At 34.9% G+C, this 21297-nt stretch overlaps 2 protein-coding genes across 2 annotated transcripts; one reads left to right on the forward strand and one right to left on the reverse strand.

The window, feature by feature from the left end:
- The first annotated feature begins 615 nt into the window (after positions 1-615).
- LOC137728473 (protein RGF1 INDUCIBLE TRANSCRIPTION FACTOR 1) lies at positions 616-3874 on the forward strand. Its single transcript, XM_068467252.1, has 4 exons — positions 616-822; positions 2153-2227; positions 2967-3116; positions 3532-3874. The coding sequence occupies exons 1-4, from the start codon at positions 616-618 to the stop codon at positions 3865-3867; spliced, it is 768 nt and encodes a 255-aa protein (XP_068323353.1). The 3' UTR covers positions 3868-3874.
- Positions 3875-16184: 12310 nt separating this feature from the next.
- LOC137729124 (phenylalanine--tRNA ligase, chloroplastic/mitochondrial-like) lies at positions 16185-20749 on the reverse strand. Its single transcript, XM_068467960.1, has 10 exons — positions 20471-20749; positions 19729-19919; positions 19268-19474; positions 19056-19173; positions 18727-18803; positions 17830-18009; positions 17628-17672; positions 17041-17145; positions 16463-16576; positions 16185-16376 (listed from the first exon to the last, which is right to left on the reverse strand). The coding sequence occupies exons 1-10, from the start codon at positions 20676-20678 to the stop codon at positions 16326-16328; spliced, it is 1296 nt and encodes a 431-aa protein (XP_068324061.1). The 5' UTR covers positions 20679-20749; the 3' UTR covers positions 16185-16325.
- Positions 20750-21297: the final 548 nt, after the last annotated feature.

Consider the following 21297-nt stretch of genomic DNA (forward strand, 5'->3'; position numbering starts at 1 on the left):
AGAAATATGGGAGGCGCTCAGATCACTGTGGAAAAAGGAATTGTGTTATAGTATTGTTGCACTAGTTGCAGTGCAGAGAAAGTACATACACACTGGTGGGCTGTCTTCCCGCCATTAGCTCCACTCCCCCGTCCTACACCACACCACATGCAATCTCACTTCACCGCTGTTTAGATTTAATGACTTAAATTTTTGTAACGAAAACCATGATATTGTATTATTAGACTAACATCAAACAAAGGTGAACATATTTTATTTAAGGCATTTTTCTCACACCTCACCACCCAATCCATTTCTCTCTCTCTCTCTCTCTCTCTCTCTCTCTCTCTCAAGTAAAGACACGCTCTCTCTTGTCTGAAAACGCAACAGTTCTGGAACTTTCACCAGCTATATATAAAATAGCATTTAGGTTAGGGTTTTTGAAACCCAACTTGGTAAAAAAAAAAAAAGGAACTAAAACCAAAGGCGCACAGTAGTAATTGGCTAGCTATCTGTTGCTACAGTAGCAGCTAAACTTAAAAGGCCTTCTTCTCTTTCATACCATCCTCCCACTTCTTCAAAAACAGACACAATTCGTTGGAGAGAAACAAAGCGAGAGAGAGACAGAGTTAAAGGATGGTGACAGAATCGTATGGTGGCGGTGGTGGTGGAAACAACATTAAGCCTGCATGGCTTGAGCGTTTAATGGCCGAGACATTCTTTGGCGGGTGCGGGGTCCACCACAGCCGCCGGAAAAACGAGAAGAACGTCTTCTGTTTGCACTGCTGCCTTAGTATTTGCCCCCACTGCCTCCCTTCTCACCGCCTCCATCCTCTCCTGCAGGTACTCCGATACTACAATTTCTCACTCATCAAATTACGTCACCAAATTTCACCATTCATCTACCCTTTTGAATTTTCACAAGTTTTGGATCAAAGTTGCTCAATTACTTCCAGTTGGCTTTTACTTCTAGCTAACTAGCTGGAAAGTTGTAACTTTTTTTAATGAATTGTAAGTTTGTAACTACCCTTGATTCCTGGGCGTGTGTTGAAAATTATTGTGGAATTGTACTGTAGAATCCTCTGTCTGTTACTTAATTCTCTTTTTATTTGCTTTCCAGTGAATTCAGCTAGTGCAGTAGCGATACATATGTAATTTGCCTGAAATTTTGTACCTCTCTATATACTTCATTTAGTTCTTCGAACAATTAACAAATTCTACCATAGAGAAAGCTCAGTGATTGCAAATTTTACCCTTGATCTTCATGTTTAGGTCTTTCTATCATCTCATTTCTTATCTCTAAGAATTGAAAGTATTTTGTGGTTGTATTTGAAAACTTGTCTAAAAACCTCTTACTGAAATATTGTACTTTGCACTTTCAGATTTTCTAGTATGCTCCAAGGTATCTTATACTCTAGAATTTAGTATAATTAATTTCATGCAATTTTACATCTTCTCTCACTTTTACTAAAATTTTTCAACAAAGTGAAACTTTTACTCTCTTGATTGTGGCCAAAGAAACAAATTAAGAAAGAAAATAATGATGAAGTTAATTGTTGTTGATTTTTTTTAATCCGTCAAAATTGTCTTGTTCAATAGTATTCTAATTCTAGTCATCTTTCCATGCAATTACAATTGAATGTGTTTTTGTTTTTATAAAATTATAAATTGGAATTCCAAAAAGGTTTTATGATGTCCTCTTTGATTCCCACTTTTTTTTATGTGGTTTGTTTCCTACTAATGGAAGATTTTGTTTCTATTCATTTCCACCCTGCAAAGGTTCCTCAGCTGTTCCTTTCCATGAAAGCGAAACTTTGACCATATAGTGTTTATATTCTCAAAAGATCCCACTCCTTTTAATTCAATTCAGCTCTCAGTTCATTTATTTTTCCTTCATGATTGGTTGCCTTGCTACTCGTTTCACCTAAATTTCCAACAGGTAATTGCCTGCCTGCAGGTGAGGTAAATAATTGGCTCTTGAACTTTTTGAAGTTAAAAATTGTACTTGGACTATGCAAATTTACTTGATCACTTTCAGTCACACATTGCAGAAAATTTACCTCAACATTGTTCATCTTCTTTGTTGTCATAAGGGTAAATTTAACTGAAGGGTAAATCACCATTTGTGGCAGTAAACAAGTCCAATTGACATTGTTTTGGCTCCATGTGACAGGTTAGACGATATGTGTACCATGATGTGGTTCGATTGGGTGATCTTGAAAAGCTGATCGACTGTTCCTATACCCAGGTATGACTACAAAGTAAAAACAATAATGGGGGTAGAAGGTGATCAAGTAATATATTCTTCACTTGTAACTAGAAGGTTTTTAAAGTCCAATTCACTAAGATAACGAGTTCGACATCAAATTATTCTGGTTATTAATTTTGTGGTTTAATTTAAGTTTCAACTTGGTGAGATCAAATCTTCTGCACCCAAAGTGGGGGTAGCCTCTTTGTGACCCCAATAAATGTCTGACACTTATTAAATTTATGACAACAAAATTAAGAAAGGTTAAGATAATGAATACGTGTCAGACACTTATTGAGGCCACAGAGAGGCCACATCCATTTTAAGTGCAGAAGATTTGATCTCGCGTTTGGTATGCGAAGAGGAATTCATAAAAAGTAATTTCCATGTGTTTTCCTACGAGATCAGAAATACTTTTTCTCACACAAAGTTTGGTAAAGTTGAGAAAGTAAATATAAAAGATAGAGACATTAATATTTTTGTTTCTTTATGGGATAAAGTTTTGGGAAAACAATTTGACAACGGCTTAGAAAAGATGAACGGAAAAAAATCTCTTCAATCCTCAAGGGTTCGGTTTTTCCGCCTTTTTCATAACATTAATTTCCATACATACCAAACGCACTGGAATATGATCAAACAAAAAAACAAATGAGTAAAAAAGAAAAGGTGATCGAGTGTAAAAGAAAATTACTTTTATCTTTCCAATTCCGTTATAACAAGTTTGTTCCTTATTTGGCAGCCCTATACAATTAACGGTGCCAAAGTGATATTCTTGAATCAGAGGCCACAGACACAGTCTAGGACTTGTAAGCAGGGCTCTGCCAATATCTGCCTCACTTGCGACAGGATTCTCCAAGAGCCATTCCACTTTTGTTCTCTCTCTTGCAAGGTCCATTTCACCTCCATATTCCTCTCTCTCTCTCTCTCTCTCTCTCTCTCTCTCTCTCTCTCATTGTCCAATTGCCTATTTGATGGCTTTTGCATATTTTCTGACACACACTGGTTCTAAAGCCATTGCCAACGTTGAATTAATTTGCTATATATCTTGGAAGCATCTCCACTGCTTTATGTGTGGCTTCAGGATAAGTAAGAAAAAAGAAAAATCCCATTTGCACATACTCTTTTTATTCAGTTTCCTGCCTCTTTTTGTTTCCACCTGAACTATGATCTTGATATTATTTTTTTTTCTTTGATCCAAGTATTAGAGGCATCAAGGGTTTTCTCAATTTTAGGGTTACGTTACAGGCAGATATATATATCTCTTAATCTAGCGGTATATCAAGTAACAAATATATATGTTACAGGTTGATCATCTGGTGTACCAAGGGCAAGACTTATCTGGTATACTCTACCGATTTGATGCATCCGACTTCACCATCTCTCAGTTCGAAGGATTACGCATGGACGGCTTGGAGATGTCCGAGGATGATGGCCACATGATGCCTAGCTCCACCGTAGAAGACCCTCAGCAATACAGAGCTTCGTCATGCTCCAATGAAGCAACCAGCGATTCGGTAATGTTGCAAGAACCAGAGGTTATCAAGAAGAAGAAGAAGAAAAGCAGTGGATTCCTCCCTGGGATTGTCCTCTCCCTTAGCAGCAGGAGAAAGGGTGCTCCTCAGAGAGCTCCTCTTTCTTAGAATGAGAGTTCGGGAAAAAAAATAAATAAATTGTAGGATTAAGGTTATTGGCATCATATGAAATATGTTATATTAGGTACTAATACTAAGGTTGGTCGGGCCACGGTTAATATTTAGATCAATTTGTGAAATTTTCTGGCATGGCCATTGTCTGTATTGACTTTGCATGGGGCATTTCCATTACTGACCTTAGGTGGATGTAGAGAGAGTGAACCACATTGAAGGGTTTAGGCTCTCATCATCTCCACCAATTTTGTATCTAAGAAGGTAATGGAGCTTTGCGAGTACATACTATAATATTTGTTTTCGTTCAATTATTTAAGCTACTATAGCTACCAAATTGTGTGTTTTTTTGCAATATATATATATATATATATATATATATATATATATATATATATTTGGCATATAGTTGTTCTTGATTAGTATGGTATGGTCGATTCTCATTTTTGTTGGCCGTAATAATTTTCATTTGCATTTACCTTTGATTTAATTAAGTCTCATGATTCTACTTTCATTTATTCAAGCAAAAGCAGAAGAGAAAATGTAACAGCAAAATTAGCAATAATCTTATGATTCTACTTCGATTTAATTAAGTCTTATGATTCTACTTCGATTTAATTAAGTCTTATGATTCTAGTTTCATTTACGTTCATACTAAGCACAATTTTTTATTATTATTAATATAGAAATTATATTGAGTTTTTCTAGTACCCTAAAAAATACCCAAAATATATTGTACACATGCATTTTTCTAGAAAATCTTGGCTCCTTAAGATTGAGGAGGAGTTTCTTTTCAATGTACTTTGTGCCCTATTCACAAAAATATGTGTTTATTATCGGAACCATTCATATTATAAAGCACTTTATATAGATCATTTATGTAAAAAGTCAATTAAAACTAAGATTGTTTAGTTAATCAATTGAAGCAAATAGATAGACAGTTCGTAATGATTTTCCAAATCCTTCTATCTGTTTTTATATACTTTGATGACTAAATGATCTTAGATTTGATTGATTTTTTTTGTAGAAATGATATATACAAAGTAATTTATAATATGAACGGTTTTGATTATAAGTACAAAATTATGTGAATAGGCCACAAATTTGTAGGAGGAGCTCCTCCTTTCTTTAGAGCCCATTTCTGTTCTCATTTTTTTTTTTTTCCGGTTAGCTTCCTATGTGATGATATTTGTGATTACCGTCAAAATGGTGTCCTCGTTGAACAAAAAAAGCAACCTACGAAGTGTATTTCTTGGGAGAGATTTCTCAATATATTCAGAATATGAGTTGTTATATTACGCATCATAACATACATAAATAAAATATATCTTTTTTGTTTTTATGTATTCATATAATAACAAGTAGTGTTCGTGTTTCGAATACAATAAAAATTTACTCTTTGGTTGGGAAGCAGAAAAGTTTACTGTAAATGGTGGGATCTAAATTTGGTAAGTTTCTCATTTTCAAGAATTGTGATGGCCAATAGCTCTTTTTGTTTTTTGGCAATGGCTTGACCCGACACATATATTAATTATATCATTACGACTTGTGACACTTCATCTACGTCTCCTGTGAGTCCCTGTGGTATCTTAGAATAGGCTGATGCAGAGGCAGAGAATAGCTCATTTCTCCATCGGACGGGGTTCCATAGGCTCCCACTTCACTACGCTAAGCCTGTAAACTCCTCTTTTTATATTCTTTTTGGATACAGCATCCATCCATTGATTTGTTTGGGATTCATTCAGCTTAAAAGACTCATAATCATTAACGGGCATTGGCTTTAGTAGTTCGTAGCATTTACGCGCATAAGTCATAATATGTCAAATTTAGGATTCGAATACTTGAATTTACAACTCTTCCTATGTTTTTTCTTTATTAGTAAACCACTCAACGTAAATTTGCATGTAAGCTCAAATTTCCTCCCCTATGAAAAACTGTCGTCAATTAACTGTGATATATCATTTGTGGATTATTCTCATCTTTTTTCGTACCACTATCATTTCTGTAAGGAACCCGTATGCATATAATTTCAGAAGGTGAATAAGAATGGAGAAGACTCATGATTTGATATCGAAGAAGCATCTTCTCTCTTAAGGTTCTCGTAAAGTAGTGACTGAGGCTAGCTATTAGCTAGTGTACTACCACAACGGTACTAGCTAGTTAATAGTTACCCTAAAAATTTAGGGTAGTCAAGATCTTCAACGACAGAAGGATCTTGGGTTTTAAGGGGTGTGGGGATTACCAAGAGACCACATTTTGTTTGGGATCGTTCTGGAGGACTTGGACACAAGAAGTCTACAACAATGTACTAGTGTGACCTGGTTTTGCAGCAAAAGATGACAATGATAAACCCGAGGCTTTGCTGAGCTTCCCACCACACCACATGCTGCACAACAATTGAGCCTTTCGAATCTTTTAGTTTTTGCAAAGTTCTGTCAGCCTTTCTGTTCTCTTCTTTCTTATTATTACCTTCTTTTTCACTGACCAAAAACTTTCATATAATTTGTTGCAGGAAAATAATTTTCGCTCACTTATTAGTTTACTTTTTGCATTGTTGCTTATTTTTTATATTTGATTGAATAAGCAAAAGGATAAATGTGTAGAAGGATTAAATAGGTGCGTGGAAATAACTTCTCATTGTTGTTATCATTTAGTTTTTATTTGTTTTTGGTCAAACTATAGATTTTGTTAAATTAGATGTTAGATTAGTCACCGACGGAATTCGAACCCACGCCGTCATGTAAGGAGTCAACACCTTTCCACCACTTTGGTAAAGGGTCACTTGCATATCACTTAGTTATTTATAAAAACTATAATATGTAACTAGTTGCAGTACACACTTTGTGTTTGATTTAAATTTTTTAAAAGAATTAAGTTTAATTAATGTCAAATTATGCTTAAAAAAATTAGTGAATTGGGGAAGTTTGAAAAAGTATAAAAAAAAGTTAGACGTGGGGTGCAAATGAGACAGGGGAAAAGAGAGTCGGTTTAGGATACTGATAGTGTGACATGGTTGTGATGTTTAGAAAGAAAAAAAAAAGTAAAAATTTGTTTGTGTGAAATTACTTTAATGCTCACACTTTTTTTAATATTTTCTTTCATTTGTGTTTAAAAGATATAATTGTAATTTTATTGATTTTTAACTGACAATCATGGTTCTATTAATATGTAGTTTAGATATAAGAGAAATAAACAAAGGATAAGAAAAAGATGACCAAAAGGGGTATACAATAACAATAAGGGATATGTAAGTTCATTTTTCTGGTTTTTGAATCCTGGGCATTATCTTTCTACATTCTTTATAGGAGTCCCTTTGGTTGTGTTCAACTTGCGAGAGGACATTTCTATGTACACAACAAACACTAAGACATAAAGTAATTTAACATGTATGTTGTAATAGACTCGTACATAATTGATAGGTATTAAAATTAGGGGATGCTTAGGTATTGGTAACATGAAGGCAGGCTTTTCAAATAATGGAGTCATGAATTTGATCAAAACAATTTCATTCAACCATTTTGTAGAGCACCTGTAGGAACATGTCGGTTCTTGCCAACATATGTCAATAATTACTATAATATGTAGATGTTTGTCAAGGGTGACTACATGAAACTGTAGAGTAACGCTGAAGATTGTCAATGCTTGTCAACTGCGGCATTTTATTAAGCATTTGATATAAACAATAGAGTTGCACACAAGAAGAGAGAAAAGGAAGACACAAATTATCTAAACTACATATTAATAGAACCCTCTTTGTCAATTAAAAAATGATGAAAAGACTATTTTGTCTTCTATCATAACAAAAGGTTAAGGGCAGTAACGTAATTTCACAAACAAAATTTTGCTATTTTTTGTTTAAATCTCACCTACACATGATTTTAACATTGCTATTTTAAAAAAATAAAAAAAAATAAAAAGTTAAAAATCTCTCTCCCTCTCTACCCACTCACTTTCATCCTCTCTTCTTTAATTTAAAAAAATAAAATAAAATATTTCACAGACACTTTGTGTGTAGACATATACTAGTAAAAAACAAAAAAAAAGAGATAGTAATTTAGTTTGTTTTGGTCATTTTAGGATCAAATCCAACACATACAAATATGCATAAATTTTTGAAATGGTTAAACTTATAGACAATCCGGTAATCCCACCTTAGCTCCGTCACTGCTAATACATTTGATTTGAGGTAGTATGGTGTGACCAAAAGTGAGCCTAGAAGAAGAATCCAGTTTTCCAGTCAAGTATATCCACAAAAGCACCTACTAGTGTATGGCTTTTAGGATGTGGGATCACAATCGCATTATTGGTTATGTGGAGTCAGGTTAGTCACATGGGTATGTCACATTCTATTTTCGGTTTCCATTGTAGGAACCTACGAACCTAGGCAGAGCCAACGTGTCTTACTTGTCATCCTTGGGTTGTTACACGTGGAAAGTCTGGCATACTATTTTGACTCTCTCAGTATTTCCAAGGGAAATTCTTTCCCATCCTATTACCATTCCCTTCCATCATCTCCTCTCTCACTCTTATTTTTATCTTATTCTTTATATAAAAAAATTCAAAACAAGATGTAAACGTGACGTGATCGCAATCGTTTAAATAAAAAAGAACGAAAGAAAAAAAAGATTATAAGAGAAGAGAATCATACTCTAAGTATTTGTCAGTACAAAGATCCACACAACGTATACGATAAATTATTGCAACTAGGGTTTCAATTATTGTATAGTTTTGTAAAATGTATATAAACTATTATGGTAGACGCGAATTCTTTTTACTTATTACACTTTAGAAAAAGGTCCATTGCATTACACTTCGTTTGCATCTAGGGTTTAGAAACAAGTCCATTGAATTACACTTCGTTTGCATCTAGGGTTTCTCTGTTGTTGATCTTACTGGGAGAATTCTCAGATATCGTTTTGTTATTTGAGTTTCTGCAGATTGTTTTGAATGAAGTTATGAGTTGGGAGTAAAAAGGTACAAGGTGGAAGTTTTCATCAAGAATCCTCCAATATGTAGGTGTAAAAACTGCTATTTGTAAAGTTTTGTCTGCATATATTGTAAAAACTGCTATTTGTAAAGTTTGGTCTGCATATATTGCCTTTTTTTTTCATTTCAAAAAAACACTGCATGTAAATACTTTCCAAACTTTCCACAGTATTTGAACTTTATCTTAGCTTTTCTCTACACTAGGTACACAATTTTATGAAGAAAAAAAAAATGAATTGCAAAAGAATGCAGAAGACATTTTCCTACTAAAATGTTTTTTCTGTCATAAGTTGTTCTTCTTGTCTTCCTAAAGGGTTTTTATTCGTTTATTCTGTTTCATCAGAAGGTGGAAGTTGCTGATCAAATAATTCCAATAAAGAAAGAAGAAAAGAAACACAGCCCATGGGCTGAAGTCATGGACTACCATGCAGGATGCAGTGCAGAAAGTTTGTATTATGGGCTTGAATGAGCATTCCAATGTGAAAATGTGTTGCATATCTAAATTTTAGAGAGAGAGAGAGAGAGAGAGAGAGAGAGAGAGATGGAAGGAAGGGAGGTTTGTGTGATTTCCAAGGAGGAACAAGCTCGAGGTAATCTGATAATCATTATTGAGGTTCTTTCATTTTTAGAGAAGTGTTCTGAACGTGGATACTTTGGGGTATTCTTTATTTTATAACTTTTAATAGATGGATTCTTGGATAAAGATAAAAAATGATGAAGGTTTAATGGTTAAAATTTTATGATGCGACATGCTAATGAGACTTTTTTAAAATAAGATTGTTCATAGAGTCTATCGCATATATGATATTTTGGAGTTTCATATATATTGCACTACAGTTATGGTTATGCTACCAAGTACCAATATCACCTCCTTTCTCCTGAAGTTAGATTTTTGGATACTATCACGTGATATGTATTATATAATGAGATACTAATAAGAATATACACTTTGTTACATGTTAGAGCTTCTCCATCTAAACCCTCAAACTTTCTATGACAATATATGAAACCCAGCTTTTGTTTTTCTTATAATTTTTCTGAAACTTAATTCTCGTATTACACATTATTATTAAAAACATAACTATGTATATATATCGTAGAATTCAAACGGATAATGGCATAGCTGAATATATTGAAAAAGCTTGCCATTTTTGTTTTTCATTTTACGTAACACTTGATATGCACACTACATTATTACATTAAATATAGGGTAGTGTCATTCACACATATTTTTTTACCTTTCACACATTCTTGTTCGTTTTTGTTCATTAATCTTCTTCAATTTATTCAACCTAACGACTAGAAATTAGAAGATGTGTGAGAAATAAAAATGACTGTGTGAATATAGCAGCACCCACTATAGATTACACGACATGCACACCATATTAGAGATTCAACACTTTGATATGACCATTGCATTATTATAATATACACCCTACATTATTGGATTACATTGAAACATAACTACATATGCTGTAAATTTGTTATAGTCAATGAAACAATAGCATAGGTAAAATGACAAATGCTTGAACCTAAGTGTCTTTTCAACTCACATGACATTTGATATGCATCTCGTCCTTAAACTGAAAACACAATCATATTGTAAACCTAATTAACGTGATAATCGTGTAGGTTGAGAAAAAAACCAAGAAATTAAAAAAGTTGGATGTGCAGATTGCGATAGTGAAGTGAAATCTGGCAAATAGACTATGAGGCTCGTGAGTCGTGATGCAGGTTACCGTACCCATTCACAGTGGGGGACCTGAAATCACTTTCGATTTTACTTTTGGAGCGTTCAGATCAATTTTAGTTAATGAATTTCACTTTGAATTTCTACAATCTGATAAGAATCAGTTTGACACTTGGCCCTCAAATCTTCTCTGCAGAGTGTGACATTCAATTGAAAAGAGTTCCAATTGGGCACGGTTAATTGCCCAATGGAATATACTAGGAGCTGCTTCATGCTGTTTGAAACTTTACTGAAAATTGAGGTTACGTCATAAAATTAATTGGCTATATGAGAATAACTTAATTTACTTGTAAGCTTATGCAATGTCCATTTTTTCCTTAATGTGGATCATACTCTTAACATGCCTCATTACGTGTGGCCGTAGGGCTTCACAAGTAGAGAACCTTCTCTGATACCATAAAGAAAGTTGAGGTTCCATCATAAATCCAACTGGCTATAAACTTGCTTAGTTATAAGCCCATTCAAGGTTCCTCATTTCTTCGATGTGAGATTCATACTCTCAATGCTTATAAATTGGAAAAAACTTTGATGTCCATGAGATTTTTTAACATGTTTTAAAGTATTTGATATTTTCTAATTATAGAAATTAAAATCCAAGTTTACAATACTTGAAATATCTTAGTCCGAAGCATCATAGAACCTTTTGTTGTACACACATTGATAACTAGTCGTAAAGACAAGTTTTTCTCCTTTCAAAATATAGACTTTTTTTAGTATCTATATACAATCACTGTCGACACCTACTTAAGTAAAATTGGTCCTTTAATTTAACTGTGTTGACACTTAATGCTTGTACGTACGATACATACACCAAATTAGGTTAATTATGAATCATGATAAACTTTGTTGATGTAAGCTCAAAACACATTGTGATATTTTCTAGTTGATTTATAAAATTTGAGCATGAAAATTATCAAGAGAATGTAACTACTAAAATTTGAGTTAGGGCATGTTATTGGCACCCAAATCTTGAGTTCCTCAAACTACTTATTAACAGTAGAGAGTTAAATAAAATGCATGGCAATAATTGAGTTGCGGGGAAAACTACAGGCTCAATAGCATGGACGATTTCAAGTTTACAATGATAGGTTTACGAAGAGATGAGGTCATATGACGGTCCCCATTGATCTCTGCAGAATCTGAGAAGTAGTTGGGACTTATGTAGGACTTTGGGAGACAGATGCATGCATGATCCATTACAACATTTCTATTAACACATTCTATTAACACATCGATCACACATCCATATCATAATTCCACACACTTGTCAGCCTTTTCAACTTTCATCTCGTCTCTCTCTCTCTCAGGTTTTTCTTTTGTACTACGTAGCATCAGATGCCAGCAGTTCTTTTCTGGCAAAGCTTTCCCCTTGATGGTCGAGCAAGATTTCATTGCTCACGGACGAAAAAATGGCAAAAAATAAAGTATTTATTTCCCTTCTATATATATACTATATTGGAACTCCAAGTCTTGACGGTAGGCGAGGCGGTGGTGGTTGTTAGGAGATGCAAATGTTTGTGAAAGGTGGAGAAGAAGAGGAAGAAGAAGAAAGTGAGAGTGGAGAGACAAAAGTGGGCCATCTTGCTTCTCTTTTTTCTCAATTGTTGAACCAAGTGGGACCGATGTTTACCAGATATTAGCAGGTTCACCGGCTTTTCCCTCTCCAATTGACAACTCAATCCAGCCACCCATTTGTTGTAGCATGCAATGATTGATTCGTATGGGTATGAGTCGTATGACTACAGATTTTTCGCTCTCTCTTTATCTTTCTCTGGGCGGCTTATTATGTCCCTTCCATCTGACCTGGGTGAGTTTGTAAAAAGCTAAATCCACTACGCTCTTTCTGAATTCTGATGTGAAAATTCATATTCGATTTAAGGCGCTCTACAGGAGGTCATGTGGCATCTCACTCACATGCAGGACAGCAGGAGGCAGGGTTGAGATAATACTTTCTCACAAATTGCAGGAATATTGCTCTTTTCAGTTTGAGATATCTAGTACTCCACTCCTTAAAAAATCAACTGGTCCAAAGTACATTTAATTCACCCAAATAAATAGTAATAAACTTGATTGAACAGTAATTAGTCAAATGCATTTTTATCTAAAAAAAATGAGCTGGCCCAAAGTCTAGTCAATTCGTATTAAAATATTATTAATTTTTTTTATAAAATAATAAAAAATAATATTATTTTTAATTTTAGATAAAAATTTTAACTAATCTTGTCACGCCTTGTGTTATTTTTCGAAACTACAATTTGTGTGGAAGATGGTTAGGTATATATATATATGTCGTTTAATTTTTTTTCTATATTTTTAAACATTTTTTTAAGTTAATTAATCTGAACCATTGAATTTTAAAAAGTGAACACGTGGCCCACGGTGAGATTCTGACATCATTTATTTATTTATTTAAGTCTGGAACGCGCACCCACGCTCAATTGTATCCCACGCGCTATCAGCAAAAAAAGAATTAGTCGTGGCTGACATTAGATAGGCCAGTTCCTCACTCATCCCATTATGGGCCGACCTAGATACTGGGTTGGACTTTGGGCTGGTCTATTTTGTGGGGTGGAGTGGGATTTTGGGGTGCCAACCTATTTTTTTAGACTTTGGGCCAGCCTCTAAATGAGAGGTGGACTTGCTCTCAATTGATGATTAATCGTTCATTTTCTAAATACACACAAGAAGAACTAAATAGTTTTCAAATTGAATGAACGTAATAAATTAGATTATTTGTACAGTAAAATGATATCACGTCATCATTTAAAGAGAAATTATTTGTTATGGTTATGCAGAAATGTAAAGCATGCATGAGATATTATTTTGGATCATGCATATTTGCGCTCTACAAAGAAAAAAGGGAGGGTTGTGATGATTTTAAATTTTTTTATACTAGGTAATCTAGTATCCTTATGCATGAAGATAATTCATTCGGTCCTTATGCATGAAGATAATTCATTCGGTTGTTGTGGTCGAACTTTATTATGGATTTCTAACCTCATAGTCTATATGACCCTCTTATTTCTTCCTTCTCTAAGCTTGGGTTATGAAAGAAATACAAGAAAGAACTAGGAGGAACCTATCAGCAACAACCGATTTTAATCCTAGATAACTTATGATGTTCATATCGACCTATTATGTATCTATGCATCTAGCATTTGGTAGACGTCATACTATATCTGTCCCCAGGTTGCATGCATTATTGGGGTATCAATGTTGTCGGATTTGTACAAACACAGAGCTTTACCTCCCCTCAATACTACACCAACGGTTCCACCGATACAATTATCCATTTGATGTTAATATTAACACTGAAAGAAAATGATTGCTCCACTCTTCTACTGATCTAGATAAGAAAACCTTGTGCATGGCTCGGACCATGTCGTTTATAACGTAGCTTATAAAAGTATAACTTTATATTTTGTTGTTATTTAACACCATGCTTATTTAAGTTGTGTGAGACGAGAGAATTTGGCTTGCAAGCGATTTTATATTTTTCTATTTTCAATTTCTTCATCACCACACTTAAACTCAACGGAAAAAAATAATATTTTTTAATTGATTATACATCTTTTTGTATTTATCTCTCTCATAACAAGATTTTATATTTCAATGTATCTATATGTTTCATTATTTAACAGGGATCAAAAGAGATGAACCCAAAACGATTGTAAAACAAATTCTTTCTAGCTAGTTGTATCCACCACAACACAGTTGATGTCTTGAAGATAAACTAGAAAACACATAAGCTATGGAAAATGGATACTCAGATAGAGAGAGGACCAGGAGCATCTTAGTTCTCTTCAGCATCTCTTGTCTTTGTGCTTAATCCGCTAAATGTGGTTATATTACTTAAACAAATTTTGGGGGAAAAATGTTGGATGAGCTGGTAAATTACTTAGTCCCTGTCTCCTTGAGAAGAGAGTAGACAATGGTGGTGGTGGAAAGGGACCCAACGTCAGGATATTCGAGAGGCCATCATTGTCCCAAATGTTTGACTCATGGCACTCTACTTCTGTCCTCCCTTTTGACCCTATCCTCCCCTACTCTTTATAGACCTGATGCCATCCTGAAAGATTACCTTCTGGCTCATGGCTACGCTATATACTGTCGGCAAAAATGGCACATATTTTACAATTTGTTAAACGTTTTATAGAGAAAGGCAGCATTTCACTACTAATCCTATTTATATTGTTCTAATTTTATTATTCGTGTATTTAATAAGTGCAGAGTATTTACGCAAAAAATTTCGATATAATTCGAAATGCAACCAATTAACATAAGTAGTATATAAGTTGTAATTATTTTGTAAGATGAACGGTGTAGAACTTTTACTTTGTTCAAGAAGATTACATTCTTCTCTTATTGTGCAACTTTTGTTTAAGTATAACATTTGGATAGAATAAAGAAAAAAAATTAAAGAGGTTAAAAAATAGAGATGTGAAAAACAAAGTATGCAGAAATCATTAATGTTTTACTTTCCTGCATTAAGAATGTTAGCATTGGTTCTTCAACTAATGTTTGTATTTCTCTTCATATAGCTTCTTTTGCGATTTTCCGAAAATGTTATTTGCCTGTCAAGGAATTTGTAGGTTGAGTGATTAAGAGCGTTTATCTTTAGATATAAGATGATGTGTTCGATTTCTTGTGAGTTTTCTCTTTCATTGGCAGGAGGATGCGAACAAACCAGTTTACAGGCCACACAAATCTGTAACGAACTAGATGTGAGCTCCAGAAGCTTGCTAAGTAAGGATTCGTGCAATTTCCAAATGAATTGTGGAGGCCATGCTTCTGCATTGAAGAAACAAGTCTGGGGATATCCTGGGTTGAAGTAGGGTTCCTATTTGGATATAATCGAAGCCCATTTGCATAGAGTTCTTGCCACTTCCTGTAAAATACCAAAAGGGCATATTTTGTGTGCTGGCTAGGGATTCAGATGTGATATTCATATCCATAAAGGTATGTTTGTTTGCCATCACCGGATTGGACTACTTATTAGTGTACTTATTCGTGTAGTTTCGTGTGGATTCTAAAAGGTAAACATAAAGATTTGGATTCGGATTCCGTCTTGATTTGGATTTGGATTTGACTTTCGTCTTGATTTGAATTGTTGGGTCAGTAACGGAGGACAGAGAGGTGGTTCCATTGAAGGAAAAACTTGCAGCTGAATCGAAATTGGGTTCTTTTGACCTCTATAGAATAGCAAGGTTGTCTCTGTAAGTTCCCATTATCTTGCTTCTTAGTCTGATAATGCATCAAACGCTTTATTAAGTCAGACCAGTTTAGTTCTTGAAGTTAATCTAGTACAACAAATGCACCCTAAATGCTTTTGGTTGTGTAACCTTTGATTTACTCAACCAAAAGGTCAAAAGTAAACAAGGGTAAGGGTGTGCATGAAGAGAAAAAAGGCGTACATATCTCTCTGAAGCAAATTAGCACTGCTGAAATAATAGAGATTGCTTGCCAAAACCACTTTCGATTCTACCACCTTTCTTTTTTCTCAGTAAAAAAAAAAAAATATTTTCAGTGTCTACCCCTTGAATTCTTGGAGAGTTTGATCTATTTATCTCTTGCCAAGACAGGCTTAAAACTCTGTATTCACAGCCAGCTAAAAAACAAGGAAACAATTTCACAATGTAGGTAAAAATTCAACACCCATGAATCAGGTGAAAAGTTTTACAGTTTGAACTGCCACAATAGGCTACTGCACCGAGACCTCTCATCTTAGAACGACGTTCAACTTGCTCTGCACCAACTCTCTTACATTCCACTGCATACACATTTGAAACAGTTATGGAAGTGTGAATGCTCCTATGAAGGAAAGATATGATTACATCGTCTCGCTATAAGACTTACCTGCAACTTATTAATTTCATCATCTGTGAGCGAGCGTTCCATGGATCGATATGCAATTCTGTAGCAGTGACTGGTCATCCCTTTCTTGTTTGTGAAATTGTCTATCAATTGCACCTGGCAATGAGGGAACAGGTATTTCAGTAAACGCATAACAACATTTCCAATATACTGTCAGGTAATAGAGATCACTTCACCAGACTCGACAAAGTAAGTTGGGGCAAAATACTTGATGAACAAATATCACACAGTGGTGGTAATCATAGATGAGATTTTCCATGAATGCGTACGAAAACTTCCTGACTTGGATTACAAATAACTTTCCAGGTGTAGGAATCCTTCCACAGAACCATTTTAGTAAGGTTGATATAGTTAATAAATATAGCAGTTCAGGTGTGGAGGGGTTAAAAACTTTCAAATCTTTCAATTTTAAGCCACTTCAGTAGAAAATCATTTCAGAAAACTAGCTGCACCGAATACGTCAAGTTAGAGCTGCTCTTTATTTCCAATAAACATCAAGGTTCAACCACAATGTTCAAAATCTAAACCTCCAGTAAATTTATGAGTGAAAACAGGCATACCTCCTCTGCAAGATCTCCAGCAACTTCTCTAACAACTTCACATAAATTGTTTTCGGTGAAAGACTCGTTTATCCAAAAACTGACATCTTTGTAACAAGGAGGATACTGAAACGAAAAGAAAGTTAATAAGAATTGTTAGCAAGCAGTAATTTACCCTAAAACCAATAGTTAGATCCACAAGCAACAAAATCTTAAGAAGCCATTTGGCTTTCAAGGCAATAAAAAAAATCCAGTCATGCATCATCATTTCTTTGTTCTTTCTTTTACTGAAGAAAGTTGGGGTTCCACCATAAAACCAATTGGCAATATGGGGAGTAGCCCAACCTCTTATAAGCCCATGCAAGGTCCCTCCTCCCATCAATGTGGGACTCATTCTCAACATTATCATGGTTCAATTTTTGCTTTCTATCTTTTGATACAAGATATAACAAAAGGGCAGCACAAGCTCTAAGCATACGAGGGCAGAGGGAGGGAGATCAAATATCTCACAAAACTATATCTTAATTTTACACAATAATACGTGACCAGAAAACTCAGTAACCAGAAAGTAAACATGCTAATTTCCTATGTGTGAGTTGCAACAATACCTTGGAAAATGGCTTGAATTTGATTCCCAACTGGCCACTCAAAAACTATATCCAAAATTGGATAATTAGATATAATGGATTAGAAAAAAACCAAGGACTTTAATACTTGCTTGTTTCACTTGTCAAGACTTAAAATTGAGCAAATAGAACATATCTAAAAAAAGAGAGGGGAAAAATCATATTTAACGGATTCAGGAACCACCTGAGAGGTGAATCTCTCATCAGTTGACCAGAAAAGCCGAATATCAGGGATGTCAAATAAAACCATTGCCAGCCGTTCCAGTCCAAGTCCAAAAGCCCAAGCAACGTTGTCTGTTTTGCCACTTCTCCTCAATATTTCTTGTTCTGTCACCCCACAACCCAAAACCTCCAACCATTTTTCCTGGTATTGTGTTCAACATTTATAAAATTGATTTAATGCTAAAAATATTCATGCCTCCAAGCATCAATTGAAAAGTACGACAAGGGGTTTCAAAGAATGAATTGTAACAACAGAAAACTTTCCTAAACATAAGAACCACGAATTATAACAGTGGCCACTAGTTCAATGTGAGATTTGATTATCAACAGGTGTCCCAGTTCAAAGCATGACAAAAGCACTAGTTGGATATGAACAGTAATAATCAACAATGGAAACAGTCAGAATAGAAAGTATCTCCAAGGAATTGCATAGATATATTTTTGATAAATTTTACTTTTATTACTTTTTCATCTACAGAATAGAAAGGGGCTCAAGGGTCACTACATGTAATCTAGGATAGCCATCAAGTTTAATCTAGCGTAAACAATTACTTCCACTCAAACTCCCAGATCTCACAGGCAGCAGATAAAGACAAAATCATACTGGCAACTAATATACTACAAAGAATAATCCAACTGTTGGTTTCGGATTTGGGTGATTTTGGGTAGACATGATCTTTGAGAGAAGACCTAAAAGATATACATTACAAAGTGGGCCAAACAAAAATGTGTGTCAAAAGTGTGTGTCCCAGGATCCTAACCCATATGTATCAGAAATAGCATGAAGTAGATTCACAATCCACAACGAAACACGGAATTTTTGTTTCGTGTCCCAAAATGATCAGTGTCAGTAGTATACCTGAAAAAATATCTCAAGTTCAAATGATGGGTTGGTAAATGGGAAATATGTATCAACCCAGCGCATTTCCACAGAACCTGAAAATTTCAATCTGATAAACTTAGATGTTCCAAAACAACTCTATCAATCACCAAAAAGAATAAATTGTATCATATAATAAATAAACAAATAAATTAAATAAAATTAAGAAAACACTCTAAGAATTTTTGAAGCAAATAAAACTCCATATGCTTAATAGCTATTTGTTGAATGCTAAAGCACTCAAATGGCACACCAAATTACAGCTTGCCTAGGAGATATGAAGCACAGTGGTTCAAGATAGATTTTACCAAATAAGTGGCGTGCCAAACCCTCTAGACATTTCTTTAAATCTCCAGCGGCATAAGATGTGCCATCTGTCCCAGATGCCTCCCAATCTTGTGGAGAAAAAACACGAACACCTTCCATCTATATGGGCAGGAAATAAATTCATTCATTGAGGCAGAATTCCAAGAAGCTAAGCAGCATTGAAGTCTTATTCTAAGCATTAGAGATAAGAAACCTGATGGAACACAGGGTAATGCGTTGAGTCAATGGAATCCCTACGGTACACATCTCCTGTTACAAGGAAATGAGTATGTCCTCTTCTCAATATTTCTGCCTGATGAGCACTTGTATGACACCTCAAAACGGTTTGAGAGTCAATATAGTACGTATCATTATAACTTCGACTTACATGATCAGCAGGAACCAAAACATTGTCAAAATTCTGAAAGAATTGAAATTTGATTCACTGTCAAGAAGTCACAGGGTTCTTACAATCTTAGAAGGATAAAGGAGCACTGCGATAACACATATTTACTATTCTTCTTTTATGAAAAATGCATGACTTAATCAATGAGGTTAACAATCCAGAAACGAACCTAGGAGATATGAATGATAAATGCTATAAACTAAAGATTCTTGTCCCCTTCATTTGGTGTATTTCATGGTCCAATTTTTAAAATAAAATCAAGTTCGTACCTCTATCACAGAGACAATTGGGCAAAGATTATCAAACTTATCGAACTGACTTGAGTAATTGGTGTCGAAATACTCATATATTGCATTCTTCAAAATCCCAAGTGGGTGCTGATCTCTTCTGTGGAGTTGCAGTCCAAGCTTTGCAAAAATTGTATCCGGTACGTTGTTTGTGGGGTCATCCCTCAGCACATCTACAAACCCATAATCCAAAACTATCAAGCCACTAACAAATCTTTCAGAAGACCAAGTCTGCAACTTTCCAATTGCACATATCCGACAGAGCATCAAAAGCAACATATGATGAGAATTCTAACATGCTTTGAAATGTTTGTTAGACTTAGGCCATCAAACAGACATCCAACATCAAAATGGAATGTACCCGGAAACAAGTATTCCAGAGTGCAATGGATTTATGTGAGATACAATTCTCTCTCTAACAAGTATACAAAACAAAATGCAAAACTTTTCAACCAACCAAATTGCATTACGAACAAAACATACTGCAGAAGTTAATGAATAATAGAATAAATGGAATAACCAAAGTTGTAAAAACTTAAAACCAATTCAAATATTACAATTTCACAGAAAACTACTACTTACTGAACGAAGAAATTCACAGTTTCAGGTTGCAGAAATGCAAACCAAGTACAAAAATTTCACCACCACTGCAAACCCAATACAGAAAAACAACAAAAATATCAAAAACGAGAGCAACCCAAATGAGAGAAATGGTCAAAGTTACCATCTTTAGCAATTTTGACGCCGCCCAGCTCGAGCACGGAAGCCACCGGCTGCCTCCATTTCTTGTTGTGAAGCTTATCGGAGGAAAGATCTGTAGAGGAAGAAGAGAAGGGCAGGCAGAAAGTGAAGCTTCTGAGGCAAGCTGTGCGGAGAGAAGGTGAGGTTTTGGAGAAGAGAGTGGTCTGCGCAAACGAGAAGGCCGTTGCCATTCTCGTTGGGACTGGAGAGAGCTGTGCGCGGCAGAGTCTCCGTACTCTTATCGATGATTTGGGGCTTTGCTTTTTGGTTTCTTTCTTGAATTTATTTGTCTCGGGTCGGAATTTGGGTTGAAAAGCCCAACATCGTAGCTAGGCCCAAAGCCATATATGTATCATTATGGCCTAGCCCACTAATGAAATGTAATACCCATTCTAAACAGAATAAGTTATGTGATTTTCAAATCTGCTGTGTGCATGATTTTCTTTATCCCAAAGGGAGTCTGATAAGTCTAGGAATATTTTGAATGTTTCTTAGCTAAGTTTATTATGCTGTTGTAAAGTTTGAATTTCAAACTAGCGTGTAAATAGGGTATTTCAAACCCATTGATGTAATCTCTATGATCTTATAAATACAAGCAACCCTCCATCGAAGGGGTGTGAAAAAACAACTGAAAGCCTAACCTACTAAAGTTTTACATACTATTCAACTAATATTATGTTCGCAAAATGATAACTTTTCTTGTTTATTGATAGATATATTGTATATGACTAATTGGTACGATTGTGACTGTTATTTGATACGAATGCAATTGGGATAAATATTTTCTCTTCATCGGCAAAATAATATAGT

The sequence above is a fragment of the Pyrus communis genome, chromosome 3, assembly GCF_963583255.1.
Source record: "Pyrus communis chromosome 3, drPyrComm1.1, whole genome shotgun sequence".
NCBI classification, from domain to species: Eukaryota; Viridiplantae; Streptophyta; class Magnoliopsida; order Rosales; family Rosaceae; genus Pyrus; species Pyrus communis.